At 37.6% G+C, this 17,591-nt stretch overlaps 2 protein-coding genes across 2 annotated transcripts in view; both read left to right on the plus strand.

Moving 5' to 3' along the window:
• Positions 1–3,683, plus strand: part of LOC146468142 (uncharacterized) — a 7,061-nt gene extending 3,378 nt beyond the window's left edge. Inside the window, exons 3-7 of the mRNA XM_085124839.1 lie at positions 328–501; positions 1,015–1,111; positions 1,677–1,790; positions 2,332–2,402; positions 2,486–3,683. Of these exons, the coding sequence (XP_084980965.1) occupies positions 328–501; positions 1,015–1,111; positions 1,677–1,790; positions 2,332–2,402; positions 2,486–3,176 (1,147 nt within the window). The 3' untranslated portion in view covers positions 3,177–3,683. The remainder of the gene's footprint in view (positions 1–327; positions 502–1,014; positions 1,112–1,676; positions 1,791–2,331; positions 2,403–2,485) is intronic.
• A 3,171-nt stretch (positions 3,684–6,854) lies between these two features.
• LOC146468143 (DNA-directed RNA polymerase III subunit RPC3-like) lies at positions 6,855–16,632 on the plus strand. The gene is made up of 15 exons (XM_085124743.1): positions 6,855–7,474; positions 8,450–8,522; positions 9,477–9,501; positions 9,648–9,716; positions 10,536–10,571; positions 11,102–11,194; positions 11,783–11,863; positions 12,078–12,129; positions 12,367–12,427; positions 13,094–13,160; positions 13,528–13,611; positions 13,715–13,816; positions 14,830–14,879; positions 15,072–15,230; positions 16,449–16,632. Exons 1-15 carry the CDS (start codon positions 6,919–6,921, stop codon positions 16,516–16,518), a joined length of 1,578 nt encoding a protein of 525 aa, XP_084980869.1. The 5' UTR covers positions 6,855–6,918; the 3' UTR covers positions 16,519–16,632.
• Positions 16,633–17,591: the final 959 nt, after the last annotated feature.

Raw genomic sequence — 17,591 nt, forward strand, 5'->3', positions numbered from 1 at the left:
TGAAGATTCAACCAACATGTTGATCAGTGTTGAGGGAGGCCCTATTTTGTTCAATGTTCATTATTTGAATAGCAAAGGCAAACATCAATTCAAGTCATTGGCAACAACAAGTCTAGATATCACCAACATTGAGCATGTGTTGTTGAGTAACAAAATAATGTTCAACATTTTTCAAGGGTCATGTGCTTCAGTACTACATTTATTTTTTTTTTCTTCTGATATTCAGTTTTTTTTCTTTTGTTTCAATATTAGATGCTTTTAGGAGTGATTACTCCTTGGTACTGTAGCAGGTCATGAGTTTGACCAAGTCTTTTTCTTTGTTTACAGAGCTTCATTTTGCTCCGTCATTGCATCAGAGCGTGCTCGTCTAGTATCCAAGATGGTACTTATTGCTGGGGGAGGTCCTGTACCACTTGTTGGCATTAATTCCTGCGATTTGTTCTGTCTACCTACACCTGTCCTGTCCTGCATTAAACCTGTGTTCTTGGGTGTCTATGAAAGGTAAGTTTGTTCTAGATTTGTTTGTTTTACCTGCCAGACAGTAATTAATTTAAGGGGTGCCTGAAAAAAGCCCTTAGTGAGTTCTGATAATTACATTGCAGGATTCTCCTTCCAAATTGCCTGTATTCCCTTGTTAAACAAAAGGAGAATTTGACTTTACATCAAGTCACTTTTATAAAGGCCTTATTCCGCACACCCCTTCGATTAGTCCTCCAAGTTGGAGGTTGAGCATGGTTCTTGCAACCTTATATATTAATATTACAGTGGAAAAAATGTCATACATGTTACCAAAAAGTCCAGTCCTGGCTTCCTCCACTCTATGTCACGCAACTCACGGCGTGGTTGTGTGACAGAGAGTGGAGGGGCCAGGACTACACTAGTTGCTAAAATGAAACTAATATTGCAGAAGGATAATGATGTTATTTTTGCTTCATTTTTCTGCAATATGCATATATGTCACTAGTGGATAATCCAGACTGATCCTTATTTTGTTCGGTGTTTTTTTCCCCACAGGAGAGCATACAACAGCCAAAGAGCTAGATCAATAAAGAAAAAGGTCAAAGCTTTTAGTGCTCCACCATTTGTCTTGAAAGCAGTAATGGCTGGGCAGGTTGGTTAATCACTTAAAAATACCAAAAGAATCTTGAAAAAATGAGAATGATGCATTATTCAGTGAGTCACTGGACACAGCTCAGACATACTCGGAAAAAGGAAATCCAAGTGCTCCTATCAGGATTCAAACCTATTAAGACCTTCCAAATTACTAGTCCGGTCAGATGCTCCTGTAGCTCAGTAGTACAGCATCCGAACTAGTAATCATAAGGTCTTAGGTTCGACTCCTGATAGGAGCACTGACAGATTTCCTTTTCTAGAGTATGACTGTGTCACTATTGGAATAATACACCATTCTCATTTATTCACCAGGCTTAAAATATACCATTGCATTTTATTTAATCTTAAGAAATCCTCCTAATATTTTTAAGGTTTAGTTATATGTTATCAGCATGATCTTTGATCACTGGGTCTTTCTGCAAGTACTGGAACATATTGTTTTCTTTCATCATTTGAACTGTCGGTAGCCCTCACACAAGGAACCTAATCATTACCACACTACAGTCATGACAGCAGACAAGAACCCTCAACTAAAACTGATAAAACACGACTTTGTTTTTCAGAGATGGGACGAAGGTGATGAAGCATATCATCAAGAGCTAATGGTTCCTGCACTGTTAATTTATGGTGCTCAGGATAAATTTGTAAGCCTTGAGGAAGAGCAGTGGATGCAGGAGGTTTGTGAAATTACTGTTATTGTTGGAATGATAGGCTGTGTTTGTTTCATATAGACCATTTGACTGAGTCATTGTTAACCGAGATACTGTGACCATCATCATCATCATCATCATCATCATCATCGTGCTCTCCACCTTCATCCTCCTAATTGCGTCATTCTCTACTTCCTCTTCTTCCTTTTCCTCTTCATTATCCTTATTCTCATCCTTTTTCTTCCTCCCTCTTCTCCTTCTTAATTCTTATTGTTGTCATCATCCTCCTCCTCCTTATCCTCATCTTCCTTCTTTTCCTTGTCGTCCTCATCATCATTATCGCCATCATTGTCTTCCACTCTGCTCCTCATTACACTCATCATAATCATCAAGGTTGTATTTGTCAGTCATATCATTACCATGTCACCATTTGCAGTACTTAGATTATCCCTACTAATATCGGCAGTCAAGAATCATGTTGAAGAGCTTCTAATAATCTGTTGATGGGGTGTTTGTTTTAAGGAGAGGGTTGATAACTCAGGCTATTTTTTTTTTCTTTTTTTTGTAGGTAATATACAGTTCCTCCTTAGAGGTTATTCAAGATGCAGGACATATGGTTATGGTTGAATCTCCAGTAAGGTGAGAAAGGTGGTATTTGCAAATGCTTCAAAACATTGTTGTGCCAAGATGCATCTTATTTTGTCCTTGTTTCCCATTTTTAGGGTTAATTGGTTGATACACAATTTTCTTCAGCGAGATGCCACGACAAGGTCATTACATCATCAGTCATGTGATCTCTCCTCAAAAGGATCTCTTCATGTGTCAAAAAACATTGATGTAAATTCTGCTCAGAACAATGCTGCAACACTGCAGACAGTATCAGAAAGTTTCAGAGAAGAAGTGTGTAGACATTCAAGTGGGATGACCCTAGAACCTTTTGTACATGAGGGAACAAGAGATGAAAGAAATGGCTCACGAGCATCACTCACTGTACCTGGAAACATCCAATCTGAAAGAAGGTGCTCAACAGATGATGTTGAAGAAATTTACATGTTGCAACAAGAAAGATCAGAAATATGTTTAGAAATACCACAGACTGAGGGTGGAGATCGCACGATGCAGGCATCGGCCAGCGACGTTATTTATTCAGACAAGAGCTTACCAGTAGGTGAACAAAATTCAAAAGGGAATGTTAATGAATTGATGGCTACTTCTTTATCTCCAAGCTTAGGAGTAGTGCATATTATGAGACCTCTTGCAGGCATTGCATGGACAAAGGATGGAACTAATGATGGAACCAAGAGTAGGTCTTCCCTCAAGTCATTTTTTAGTTCAAAAGTACAGCAAAATGAAGTTGCAGTCTCCAAAAGTGCACCACCAAGTCCTGTAATGGGAAGATCCACAAAATATTGACAAATGTTCAAAATATTTAGCATTGCTCAGACTAGTATAAATTTAAGTAGTGCTAGTAAGAATTCCGTCAAAGCTCTTTTGACCCCCCCCCCCCCCCCATCACACCCCCTCTGTAATAAGCCCTCTCACCACCATTGGATGGCAGATTTTGAAACACCCCTCCGCTAAATAAATTTCCCTCCCCTCCCTCCTTGGAAGAGGTAGCAATGATGGGCTAAAATGCTAGAAACCACAAACAGTTTGTTGGAAATCTTGGTCCTCATGTGCAGAAGTATCACTGTGCTTGTGGTGTGAATAACTGTGTAAGCTTGTTAAAATCCATGATTTGAGATAAGCCCACCCCTCTGTTAAACCTTCCTCTCTGTCAAGTTTCCTCTTTACTAAGACCCCACCCCATCTCTAGGGGCTTAATAAAGCAATTAAATGTTTGTAGAATGACAATTCTGTTATTAGAGAATTTAATAAACTAAAATGCAAGATGAATAAACCACATTCAAGCAGAATCATAATCATCCCAGCAGCTTGTGATCGATCTCATACTTGTAAGGGAAAGTTTAACAAGAAGAAAGAATGGAAGCATTGTAAGGAAAAATGTGGCAACAATTTAAATCTTAGAGTTTCTGATGAATGTTACTGGCTTTTAGTCCGTTATGACGCTATGCTGAAACAGATCTCTTAAAGGACGAACATGCTACAAGGCTCACCAATGAATTCTAAAATAAGTGGAATTTCAAAGTCATTTCAAGGTTTTCAGCGTTTGTTAAGAATTCCACAGAAGAGTATTTAGCAGCACATTATATTTATTTTATTTAGAGACACACGGCTCAAAGTAGTCTGGTACATATTATTAATATATGTTTACAATCCTGGAATTCAGTGGTTGTCTTGATGTAATTGGCTTTCCAATGTATCCTACTGACTTTGTGGTCACACAATGAAAAATTTGTACAATTTTACAATTTATATTTAGCGAGGGAAAAAATTCAAAATAACACAGAGCTGTTTCATATTTGGTATCTAATGAATATTTAAGATGTAATACAAATTAATGATGCACAGAACACAAAGAAGTAGTAATTAAGAAATGCTAGAGAAAAAATTAAATTGTCATTGTGAGATAATACTGGACTCTTCCTTATCTTCCTTATCTCTTTTAAAAATGAAAGCAAGAAAAGTTGAGGTCTGAAAAGGCCATTTAGGATAAAAACTAAAATTATTGCTATCAGTAAATAAAATTCTTACTTGATTAATCTTTTGTTATGCCAGTAGTAAATATTTGTTTTGCACCTTGAGACAAAAGTTTGAATAAAAAATATGTTTTAATGACTTAGTGGTTCTCTGAGAGGATCGATTTTCACTGAGGGCTCTTTGGTCAGCATTTGGTTGCCAAGAGAGACTCTGGGGTACTGGGAATTTTATTACCGCAGGATTTCTGTGGTAAGACAATGCAAGTCGTTACAGAGCAGCCAACCAAAAAATTTTAATTTTTTCGAACACTTCAGAGACTCTCCTGGTGACCAACCACTCGCCAAAGAGCCTAATTAAAGGACTCTTGGTGTGAGATTGGTAACAAGCTAGTTCAGCCTTAATGTAACCATGTGATCTTATGGCTGGTTGCCAATCAAAGTGAACGTCACAATAATTTAGAAGCTAGCTCAGACCTACAAAATCTTTTTTGTTAATAGTTTATTACCAAAATAAGTTCAAGAAATCTCTGCCATGCAGATCAACAGTTCAAGCAATAGCACTAGAGGTTAGAATCTTTCACAAAGAAATGTTCTTTGAACATTGTCATTGTTTACAAAAGTCTTCCAACAAAATAAGTTAAACTGTGAATGCTGTGCTTTCCTAATACATACAATAAAGTACATTACGTAATATGTCTCTGAGTAGCTTCTTTGCTGGTGAACTTCATGTCTTGAACCCTTGCTACAAGCAAGCCATTTCACAGGCTTTTGTCACAGGGCACCTAAATATTATTGACTTGTAGCTATTTGCTACAGAAGAGCTGATCCCTTTTCCAGTAGCTACATTATTGTACATGAATTACAACATACACAGCTGGATCCCTCTTTGATTCTGACGCTGTACAGTAAGGCATATGCATCCTCGGATGTCACAGAAGACAGATCGCCATAACGATTCTCCACAATGTATTTGCATTCCATACAGAGCCAGTCCCTCTCTTGAGGTGAATCAAATGACACATATTTTGTGGTTTGGGTGCTTGGCTTAAAGTTACACTCTATTGCGGCACCTCGCATGATTTCCTGGCCACACCCAGGACATCTTATTGTGGTATTTGCCATGAAGTAGTTAATGCTTGAAGAAGGCTGTTACTTGGTAGATTCTAAGAAGTTAATAACAAAAAATACTTCAAATTATCAGTCAGTATCAACATAGTAAAATAAAGAAGGGGTGCCTGGAAAAATATCCTAAGTAACTTCTGATAAATTGCTAGATTCGGCTTCCAAATTGCCTTGGGCTTAACTGAAGGGGTGCGCGGAAGAAGGCTCTAAGTGACTTTTGATGTAAGGTCAAATTCTCCTTTTATTTCACAAGCAAAAGAAAGAAAATTTGGAAGGAGAATCTAGCAATTTATCAGAAGTCACTTAGAGCTTTTTTCCAGGCCCCCCTTTAACTAGGGAATATGCGGTCACTCCAAAACTAATCATCACACATGACTGTATGACTATGCCTCGTTCTTTGTGTGAGACCACACAATTATGGAGTGGCGGGGTATTCCCTAGTTACTCCTTGCCTTGAATTCACCTGTGAAAGAAAAGGAGAATTTGACCTTGCATCAAAATTCACTTAGGGCTTCCATCACCCCATCCTGGGGGTGTGTGCAGACAACTTTTGGGGGTGGGGGGAAACTCTAAAAATGTCATTAAGTTTACGCATTCAACCATTGTTCCATAAAACTGGAGTCATTGAAAGCGAAGGTAGCACTGACGTCACCCAATGTGCCAACCTGCAGTGGCTGCAGAAAACTCCAAGTTCTTTTGTTTCAATGGTTGGACATTTAAATGACAAAAAGAGAGTTGTCATGGAAGGTGCTAGTCATGGTGGTTTGAAATGATAGATCAAAATTAATCGATTGTCTCACCATTATGACCAAAGGCGTGGATTCGTGCCACAAAAACATTCGTGAAACAAATTAAAAGATTAATTTTGAGCTATCACAAGGAATGTTTGTAAACAGTTAAAGTTAACTCGTCTCATTGTTCTTATTCTTCAAGTTGAATGGTGATGAAATTTTGGCGAAATAAAAGCTGAAGACTAAAACATGAAAACAGCATCATAACAAACTTTCGCAAATGAAACTTCATCTCCCAAGTTGTGATATGACACCAGCTAATCAACGTTACAATCACCGGCCTGTAAACACAATTAACATATGCCAACCTTGATTACCTTTCAGTTGAACATTTGTAAACAGTGCAAGGGGAACAAATCTGCCACTGATATATTGAAGGAGGCTTCCTATCTTCACACCGTAAAATAGTTGCCTTCTGTTCTCCACTCTAAACAAATTGTTTACTTCTTTCCACTTCGGTTTCGACTCGTTCCTTTCTTCTGAGTGTTTTGATTGGTTGAAACTCTGTATTTTTCACCAATCACATGCACAGCTCTAAACCGATGGGGACTTACGCTGGTCTTTATCAATGCGGGAGCATTTTTAATAAAGATGGCGACCACCGTAGCCCCGTGGCGGTAGCAATGGAGCAATAGAGTCAAAATGTCTGTCCAGCAGAAGCGATTAGCATCCCTTATTTTAAAAGAACACTACGGACAAGTCGTGGAAAAGGTCGGCACGTATCTTGTTGCAAAAGGACCTCGTCCTTTGCGTGATATTATTAGAGATACTAAGCTAACTCGAGATCAGGTACAGCAATGTCTGTGTTGTCTTATACAGCACCATTTCGTCACATTTGAAGTCAACAAGAAGAGTGTTACCTTATATAACGCTTGGATATCGAATGTACTTCTACGTGCTCGGGCTCCGCGTTATATTTACTGTGCAAAGTCTTTGTTTGAGTACACAGGCGAGTTAATTGTGGATGAGATTTTACAACATGGATCCATAGCTATGAGCAAAGTTGTTGCAAAAGTTGCGAACCATTTAACGGAAGATAACCTTGATTTAGATGAATCGGAAGTGCAATCAACGTTTGCTGATCTTGTAAATAATCACTTTCTACAAAGAGTGAGATCAGTTAATGAAGACAGCGAGGACACAAGTGCTTACGCTGAGGATGACATGTACGCTCTGCCACCTGGAGTCACCTTGCAAGGTATTGTAGTTCAGTCAGTCTAGATAATATGCAGAATGTAGACAGTAGACTGCTTAGTAATCTAGTGAGGGAGGGGGCACTCTTTTACTTGAAGTATGCAGGTATGTGCATGTTCTATTAATGAGTATACCAGAGTGCATACATGTACGTCCCATGCTGAAGACACATGTATTCCCAGAGTTTCAAAGTTCCATGCCAAGCAGCCGCCAAAGTGGCTATACCAGGAAAAATGTTAGGCTGACCGCCTGTGGTCTCTAATTTCTTATCTAGGAAGATCCAAGGGCCTCTGCTCGCAGGGTACTAATTCCTACACTGGAAGAGAAATCCTGAATATTTTAGACAAAAACAGTTTGTTTGAACGGCGGAAGTATTCAAAAGCCTGGGCAATTTTTTCGTCACGCCAATGCCTATGTAGCCTCCCATGCAGTTGTATTTAGGGGACCTGTATTAAAAATGACTGTGTGGGAGGCTAACACCTATGGGGTGTTTTGTTGAGTAATTTATTAACTATTTGTAAGACATTCAGTCATGGCTATAACTTAACCAATTCCAAATATATAGTACCTTTTTTTGTATTTGTGACTATAAAAGTAATAAAAATTATATACCATGTTCAACAGAGAAGGCCTTGAAAATCATACCAATCCAACAGCTTGTTGTCTTTAAACAAAAGAAGAGAATGCTCTCCCCTGTTTGTTTTATTTAAGTGTTAAGTTTTAGTGAGCAATGTGGGCTGTTTCATCTTAGTAACTAGGCTGCCCTCTTTTTATCAACATGTTTCCAACCCAGTTATTATTAGACCACAATAGTGCTATCTCTGAGATGAACACACAAAAGTTTTTCAAACTAATACAAAAATCAAGTAACAGGTGTGAGGTACATTAGCTAGGAAACTGGGTCTATATAAACAAGCCTTCAGAAGTCAGCATCGGATTAGTATCTTAGATTGACTTTTTTGTGTGTTTGAACATTCAGGACCTGGCGCAAAACGGAAAAGGAGTGTCAAGGATGAGGGCCAACCAACCAAGCGACAAAAAACTGGGGCAAGGTAGGTGCCAAACCAGGCATGCACCATTTTACACTTGAACTATAAAAAATGGATTGTTGCAATTTTTTTCATTGTTTTACAAATCGCACTAAATACCATATTTATTTAATTAACCGCCCTGGGCACTTATTTAATTTTGGACCCATGAGGGTGGGTGCTTATTTGAGGTGGGTGCTTATTGTTTTCCAGATATTTTCCGTAAGCGAGGACATTTTTAGAGAATAACAAAACAAGGGACAACAAGTTTGTTTCACTTGAACAAGAAAAAAGCAAACTACAAAAGCTAACATAAACAAGCCATAAACATTATAAAGGTTAATTGACTACTGTGTCTAAACCAATTTTGAAACACAACTGATGCTCCTCTTGCTTCACGCTGGGCTAGTACTAAAATGTTTTTTGTTGGGAGGGAGTGGGGTGGGTGCTTATTCGAGGGTGGGCACTTATTCACTTTTTGGACTTTCGGGGTGGGCGCTTATAGGAAGTGGGCAGTTATTCGAAGGTGGGCGGTTAATTGAATAAATACTGTCGGTAACTCTAGACTTTGTTCATGATTTTTTCCACAAACATTTACTCAACTGCTGAATTTTGCAGAATCACTATCTGATACATTGGAGTGCAATCATTTAGTTGTGTGTTTTACATAACATTTCTTGACTTTAAAAACAAGGCGGCTTTTGCCATCCAAAGAATACAGGAACACGAACAGTGGGAAAAAAAGACTCTTTGTTCAGTTTGCACAAGTTTACGATTTTGTTAGGTCATTTCACTGAAAACATCAGTATCTCCTAACAAAAAATAGTTCCTAAAAAACACAAAAATTACCAAATTCACAAAATAAAGCTCCTGAAAAAATGTATTATTATTAAAAGTGCTATTGCCATGTTTTATTTGAATCAAAGTAAATTTGAGTTTTGTCTACAGTAACATTATTGTATTTATCTGCATTTTTAGACTGCCCGCCAATGACACGGGTTCTGTAAGTATCATTATTAATTCAAAATTAAATTTTGAGTTTGTGACCCTAAAAACTAAATTTTAGTTTCCTGAATACATCAATAATTGTTTGTTTAAAGCCAGTTCTAGAATATATGTGTGAGAATAAACAGGTTGCCTTGTTTTCAGAAAATAAAAGATGATGGAATCTTATGGAAAGTGAATTTTGTCAGGTTTCATCAGTACTTTATTGATGAGGTTAGTACTCTTCAAAAACTCATTAATAATTCATAAGCCAATTGACCTATCAAATGGGCGATAAAACATCATGTGCAGTGGTTTTATATCCAATAAAACCTCCTTCTCATTAGTATGCGGTGTTTTATGTTTGTCTCGTATGCTAATTTCCAACAATCACAAAAGCATCATTGTTATGAACTCTCTTGACACACGCTTTTCCAGGAATGTTTTTGAAGCTGTTCAAAAAAACTCACTGCACATGTTTTTTCAGGTCTAAAACCACTCAGCTGCGCCTCATAGTTTTAAATCCCGATAAAACACTGCTGTTTGTGTCTTAAACATTACATAAAAGAAAAAAATACATTGAAAATACGACCAAACCTCTGATGAGACAGAGTAGCCACTGTGGCAAATGAGCAAGTCATAGTGGCCGCTTAACAGAGATTTGTAAGGGACGTTAGGCATCCTGGTGTGACTCACCACTGGGTGAAAAATGTGACTCATGGTGGCTAATGAAAAAAGCCAAACTCAATTTATGGTGGCTGCTAAGTAAAGGTTAACAAATAAGCCACTGGTCAGGATGGGACAAACAGGGACAAGGTCGTGTAAAAGGTGGCCATGTAACTGAGGTTTGTCTACGGCAGCATACAGCCAGTTTTTACAGTGCTCTGAGAACTGCTATTTAAAGCAAGGGGTCCTTGATAGAGATTTGACTGCCAATCAAAGCTGTTAGACAGGAACTATGATTAGTTGATGTATTGTTTGCGTCAGCTGTAACCTTAAATAAATTATCATTTAATTTTAATAAGTCATTTTTCTTCTGTGGTATTCTTGTAGGATATTGTTTCAGCTGTGACAAAGAAAGTGGACAAGGTATGAAATATGTACTTCTTTACTCATCAGTTTAATCATAGTTGGCTGAGCCCCTGTTTTCTAAGTTATTAATAATAAATGATGAGAAAACAAAGGAAATCACTGCTGTGAAGGAGATTTGGAAACGTGATCCTAATTATCATATAATTTGGTGAACTTTTGCCTTGAATTTCTCCAAGAAGTACTAATCGTTTGAGAAGCTGTATCAAACTGTCAAAAGAGTGTTCCATCTGCTTTCTTAACACCCTGAAAACTCGTCTGCACCTTTAGTTTTTCAAATCCCTTCTTGGTATTTTTATAGCCTTAGCTCCCACGAGTCTCCTGTAGCTCAGTGGTAGAGCATCCGAACTAGTAATCGGAAGGTCTTATATTAATTAGGTTCAACTCCTGATGGAGCACTCTGATTTCTTTTTTGCGAGTATGCCTGTGTCACTTTCTAGAATAATACATCATTCCCCTTTTTGGTGTTTGTAAAACAGATGAAGCACTGTTCTTTGTGTTGGATATAGTATCATATGTCATACATTTAGTTTGCAGGAGAGATTGTCAGGTCGATGTTAAAGTTAAGTGAGCTGGTGAGAGATCCCTTGTCACCAACATCACAGTCAGTGTCATTGTACGAGGTAAGGGCTTATCACTGAGCACTCCATTAATAGTACAACCTCATTATTATGGCTGAATAACACAAGCCTTTCTTGGTATACTGACTCAGAATGTTATGTAAAAAGCATAGTTTCACATTTGGTTTTTGACCCAGAATGATTAGGTTATTTCTTGGCTTGAGCAAATAAAAAAAAACAAATATTGTAATTACTACCTTACTTGTCTTGAGTAGGTTTGGTTTTTAAGAAAAAATTAAATTAATGGGCTAATTCTTTGAGGTCTGCAACACACAGAACTAAGTTTGTTACATGATAACTATACAGCTTCTTTGTACCAAAATATAGCTTTGAAGCCAAAAATGCTATGTACCCTGCAAGTAGAGATCTGTTCAATCTTCCCGGTAAAATCGATGGGAGCTCTGCTCGCAGGATAGCACATATGCTCCTCTTGCAACAAGCTCTTTACCCTTCCACTGAATAATAATGCTGTGGTCATGGGTAGTACCATGCCATGTTAAAAAGCCAGAGACAAACACTGTTTGGACAACCTACAGACCCTTCATTGTACTCTTCTTGCTACATTGGACTGATTCATTTTTTTTCCCACAGATTTCACAAAACTTGTCTGTCATTCCCAAGATGGAGAAAGCAAAGATCACACAGTATCTTTCATTGCTAACAGATGAGAAGGTACTGAACGTTGGAAAGGGGGACAGGTTATACTCTAGTAGTTGGTTTAGGATGGCCTAGTGGTCTCTCCTTGGAGATTTTAGAGGGCCTTTTCCATTTTTATGTATTCAGAGGGCTAAACAAATTTTAGTGTTACTAACAAAATAATTAAAAATAGTTATTTGTCTGAGTATAAAAGTCTTCCATTCAATTTCTTGTGCTTTCTTGTTTTCAGAAAAATTTAGTTTCAAAAACTGGAGAGAGCGGGGGAGGGATGTACTGCATAAGTATCCTTTGCTCAAATGACAAAGTCATTTTTATTATTTATTTACAAACAATTAAGGTATTACCTTCATGCTCGAAGTCTGCTGTTTCTGTGATTTGCCTCACACTCCGTGAATTTTAATAGAACAATGGATGTTTTGCAGTGTACGGACAACTGAATGGGACTTACCAGAGAACTTGCATTACACTCACAGCAACTATTTCTAATTTAGTACTGAATTTCTTAACAGCATTTGAAGATATGCAAAAGTGCGTGGACACATTATGTCAAAATACAATAGAATCTGTTGTTCAAGAAAGGTAATCTTGTTGCAGAATTTATATTATTTCCCTTTTTACAATCATGGATAAAACTGTTAAGAAACTTTTAGTCTATCTCCAAATTTGACGGTTACAGTGATACATCAAGGACTCAGCTGAATGTTGTTCTGCCGCTGAAAAAAAAGGTTGGGTCATCGGCCTTCAAAGCAACATAGAGTTAGGGGGAGGAGGGAGTGAAGGTTTGCTGCTCTCCAACGGGGGGTGACAACCCTAACAAACGCTGTTTTGGGACAAAGCCAAAATTGTTCCGGGAATCTGGAGATTTTTCTGGGAATCGGGACACTTAGAAATTTTTCCGGGAAACACGCTATAATTCCGGGACATTGCAGAAAAAAATCGGGACATCAAAGGAGATGTATCCCAAAAATTTGGGAGGATGATCCGGGACGTCTAAGGTTAAGACCTAGTATTGCTCAAACAGCGTTTGTTAGAGTTGTCGCCCCCCGTTCTCCAGGCAGTTTTTTCTTTAAGAGAGATTGAAGTATATGCACAAATTCACAGTTTTCTTAACAAGTTTTGACCACGATTTAAGTTAGTACTGGTGAGAGGGGGAGAGGAAGACACTATTAATATCGGTTTAGACATTTTCTGGAATTAACTTATAGTTGACGAGGGAAGAAATTGGTCATGTTTTATTTATCTTAGGTTTGGATCCAGATGTTTTAGAATCTTCAGACTGTTGCTACTCAAGAAACACATGGAACAGAAACAGGTGAGTCAATAATAAATGTTATCACCCACAGTGCTGATTATCCGTCTATCCTGACTTACTGACTGAAAACCTGACTGTTGACCCACTGATCAGCCAACAGGTTAGTTGAATGACTGAGTTATAGGATTAGCATTAACTACAGTCAAACCTGCATTAAGTGCCACCGTATCAAGTGGTCACCAAATGTGAAATGAAATGGCATTTTTATTGTGTTTGATGTGTGTCGTAACCTGAGTGTATAAGGTAGTCACTTAGCTATTCTTGGAGGGTGACTGCGTAATACAGGTTGACTGTATAATTATGTTCATTGTGCGATAAGATAAGTGTTAATTAATCTGTTTATTGTTCTTCTCTTAATTGAATTTAGATAGGTGAGCTGGCCATGATTCCATCTAAGGATGCTAAAGAGTTGTTGTATAAACTGTTTGCAGAGAGATTTATTGCATTACAGGTAACTTTCCAGCAGTTTTGCTAGACAAAGTATAATATATTTTCTGGTATCTCTTATTGTAAGAGGTCATACAGTACTGCCTTGATTGTTTCTCTCTATATAGGAGATACCACGAACCTCTGATTATGCCCCATCCAGGACATTTTATCTGTTTTCTGTGGATCTGCAGCAGCTCAGCAGAATGTTGATTGAAAAGTCATACCAGGTGAGTAGTTAGTGGTGAGTGAGGATAAGGCCAAGTACCCTAAAGTTGTTCAAGCCAACTTAATAAGGGGCTTTTTTTTCTCTTTTTGAAGGGAGGTGAGGGGAAAGGGTTTATCACTGCAAGAGAATTTGCATTTTGTAATGGTTTGGGCACGACAGCTTTAACCCTTTCATCTATTCAACTTTATTAGGTGTTTGTATAAATTTACATGTACAATTTCTTGATGCCGCAGGTAGCAAAGCTAATCTAGGCAGGCCATGATGACAAAAAGATAGAATGACTTTGCCTGCTAAGTAAGAAGGCAGACTGAGCTATTATAGTATCAAAGATACAAGAATTAGGAAAGGTTTTTGGGAGGACTAAAATAATGAAGAACTTTTTTGAGCTTCTTTAAAGGCAACACAAGAAAAAAGACAAAGGAAAACATGAAATAGGGTAGGAAGGAAAGGAATGCCGAAAGGGTAATATACGACTATGACAGTTGTGATTGACTTTTGTTACTAGAGATTCAAAATCTTCATACAAGTCTTCTGATTCTAGGATGTTAATTAAATAGTACAATTTTGATTTTCTTTTTGAATAGCAATTTGGTTAATACCCGGAGCTTTGTTGGTAACAAATTAAGCTCCTATAGTGAACAGTATCTAATTTCTCTAAACAATGTCACTGTTTGATCAAACATGCATTGTGTGTCATGAGAATTGAGGAGATGATCACCAAAGGTCAAATGTCTTGATGTTCAAGTAAATTCTCCCAACTATCACCATAGGAAATGCTTTGGAGAATAGTGTGGGGAATAATGAATTTTGATACTGGGAAAAGGATGTTAAGAGCTATAAACCCTAACAGCCTTGATAATGTGAGAGGTCTTGTTCACATCTGAAATTTGAGAATCTTATTTTTGGGGTGTCTTGTTTTCAAGGGGTAGGCCTTGTATTTGAAACTTTATGGTGTAATGCTATATGACTGTATCAGGGTATAATTTAGTAACCGATAGATCCTTGTATACTCAGGCACTTGGAAATCTGATGAGCAGACGTCAAACAGAAGTTCAGGAACACAGGTATCAAGTCTTCTTACCAATGTAGTTGTTGTTGAATAATAAATTAATTTGATTGGCAAATGATTTAATAAAATTAATGAATTTATTCAGTACATTTGTTCAAGTTCTGAAACGTACTTTAAAAAAACTGAAATTTCTCTCATTAAAAATAACTGATTTTAAAACTTGTTTCTTTTTTTTTCCTTTTTTAAGACGTCTTGTGGAAAAAGAGGAAAGGCTAGAAGCCACAATAAATTCACTGAAGGCACAGCATGGTGAAGAGAAATCAGCCGAGGCTATAGCTGAACTTCAGGAGCTTATTATACCAGCAGAGAGAGAACAACTGAAAAAACTTAAACTTACCCTTGCCAAGTAAGTAACGTAGAGCAGTCAAAATGCAGTTTGATTTCTACCTTCTTCAACCAACTTATATTGCAGCAATTTTGGCTATTATACAGTACATGTCCCTGCATTGTACTGTGTACAATAATAGCCAATATTGCTGCAATGTAAGTTGGTTGAAGAAGGTAGAAGTCAAGTTATATAATTATTATTTTCTGTATCCATTGTCACCTTGGGAACAACTCAAGTCTCACAGTTTCCCCCTAGTTGGCCTGGCACCCAGTTCTTTATGGTCAATTTTTCAATACAATTTTCTTCAGTGGTTATGCTTTAAGCAGGAAGACTACATTTCCCTGGCATCCACAAGACATCCAGGTAACCTTCAGATTGAAAGCTTGTCTTGTGTAACACATATTTTGATGACATTGTCACATGGCATATTGGATCGTAGCATGTAAGAGAAATTGTACCTAGGGAGTGCTGCACAGCAGTAAGGTCTGTCAGCCGTGGAAGCCTATAAATTATTTAGCCTATAGCCTGAAGTCAGAAGATTTGACCTCTCCCATATGCAGAGCTGGCTCACAGGAAGTTAGGGAATGGGGATGTCATGTCTGCTGAGCTTGCATCTTTTGCTTATCTCTTGCATTTGCTTTCACTTTATACAAGTGAAGTGAGAGATGTTTAGAGGATGAAAATGTGCGCAGTGTTACAAATATCAATCAAAACAGTCTTAAACTGGGTTTACCTTTAGAGGACAGGTCAGGAAAACATTGCGTTTTCTAAACTTTTCTAAGCATTGTCTTGGTGGATGTAAAATTGAAAGATCAGTTCTTCAACATTCATTAACATGATGTAGGACTAGTTTAGGACAGTTTATTTTTTGCCAAAACAAGTGACACAGGCCAGTTTTCACTACAAATAAATGAGATGTGAAGACTAGATTTCAGGACATTGACTGCAGTAAAGGATGGATTTCCGTTTCAATTATATGATTTCTGTGCCTTGTCTCAATCTTTTTATGCAATCCCAAGGCTGTTGCCTAAGAAGAATTTCAAGGAGCCCATAAGGCCAAAAACCGAGAAGTTAGGAGCCCAACATTGGAAGTGTTAGGTGCTGCTACAAAAAATGTAGGCGCTCTGAGCATTTTCTTGGGTGCCCCAGGCTACTGGGCTCTTGCTAGGCAGCAGCCTTGAACCCTTATATAAGCGAATAAACCCTTGGTAATCAAAGTTTTTCCCCTCATTTCAGGCTGGAACAGAGTGAGCTACAAGTTGATGAAACAATTTTCATTCTTTCTCAGTACATTGCTTCACATTAAAATAAAATTGCCTACTTGGGAATTAGCAATGTTAAACTGGCAGTCTTTGTTGAAATGTTTCATAAACAGATGAATGCAGAACACAGAATTTACCATTAAAAGTTGCTTTCTTTATTTCGTTGTCAGTGGCTCTCATTTTATGAAAAGTCTGAAATGTTACAATTTTTTAAGTCACACCTTAAATGCGCACCTGTGTTTCATGTATGTAAAAGTACAACTCTGCAATTTGCTATAATAATAATAATATAACTAGTAAGACTAAGTCCTTAATCTACTTATGTATTTATGGGAGAGAACTGATCATGAGTTGCAGATGGTAGTTTTCACTCAAGAGCCACATGTAAAACATGAAAAAAGACAGAAGACAGACTTGTCGAGATTAAAGTTCACCTAAAACTTAAAATATTTTTGTAAAGCATTGCTTCCTTGTCATTCAACGTATATGTTACCTTGCATTTCAGTAGGAACAAACCCTTGCTCAATACAGGAGCTTTAACAAGTTAGTTGACAATAACACTATTTTTTTTACTTCCACAACAAAATAATAAAACAGAAGATTCACACTTAAAGATGTTATTCATAAACATTCAAGTGACAGCACTTCCCTGTCCTCTTTCCAGTAAATCCTGAGAATTGAGGCCATTTCATTGTTGATTCTCATCCTTTTCTTATGGTTTTTCCTTCAGGAACTCTGCCTTGTTTTCTTCCCTCCACAAAACCCAACATTTCCAACTTCCAATTAAGTACTCCTGACTGTTTGTATTTCATTTCTTTTTGATAAGTTGATCCAGTAACTACCACTAAGTATTGAAGTTGCAGTTATCAGTAGGCTCTAAGACTTTTATAGATATTTTCATTATATTATTACTTTAATTTATTAAATATTTAAAGCATACCACACATCGATTCACTACTGTAGTTAAAGCTTGATGTAATTGCAGGCCAGTCATGTCCAATACTCTCAACTAGATTCCAGTGGACAAAACCTGGTTTCCAATGGAGTCGAGTCGCACAATAAAACCGGAAGTACAGTCGACTTCACTTGGGTCACCGGAAGTCTGGTCATGAGATGA

Source organism: Pavona decussata, unplaced genomic scaffold (genome assembly GCF_977016875.1).
Source record: "Pavona decussata unplaced genomic scaffold, jaPavDecu1.1 SCAFFOLD_133, whole genome shotgun sequence".
Lineage (NCBI taxonomy): Eukaryota > Metazoa > Cnidaria > Anthozoa > Scleractinia > Agariciidae > Pavona > Pavona decussata.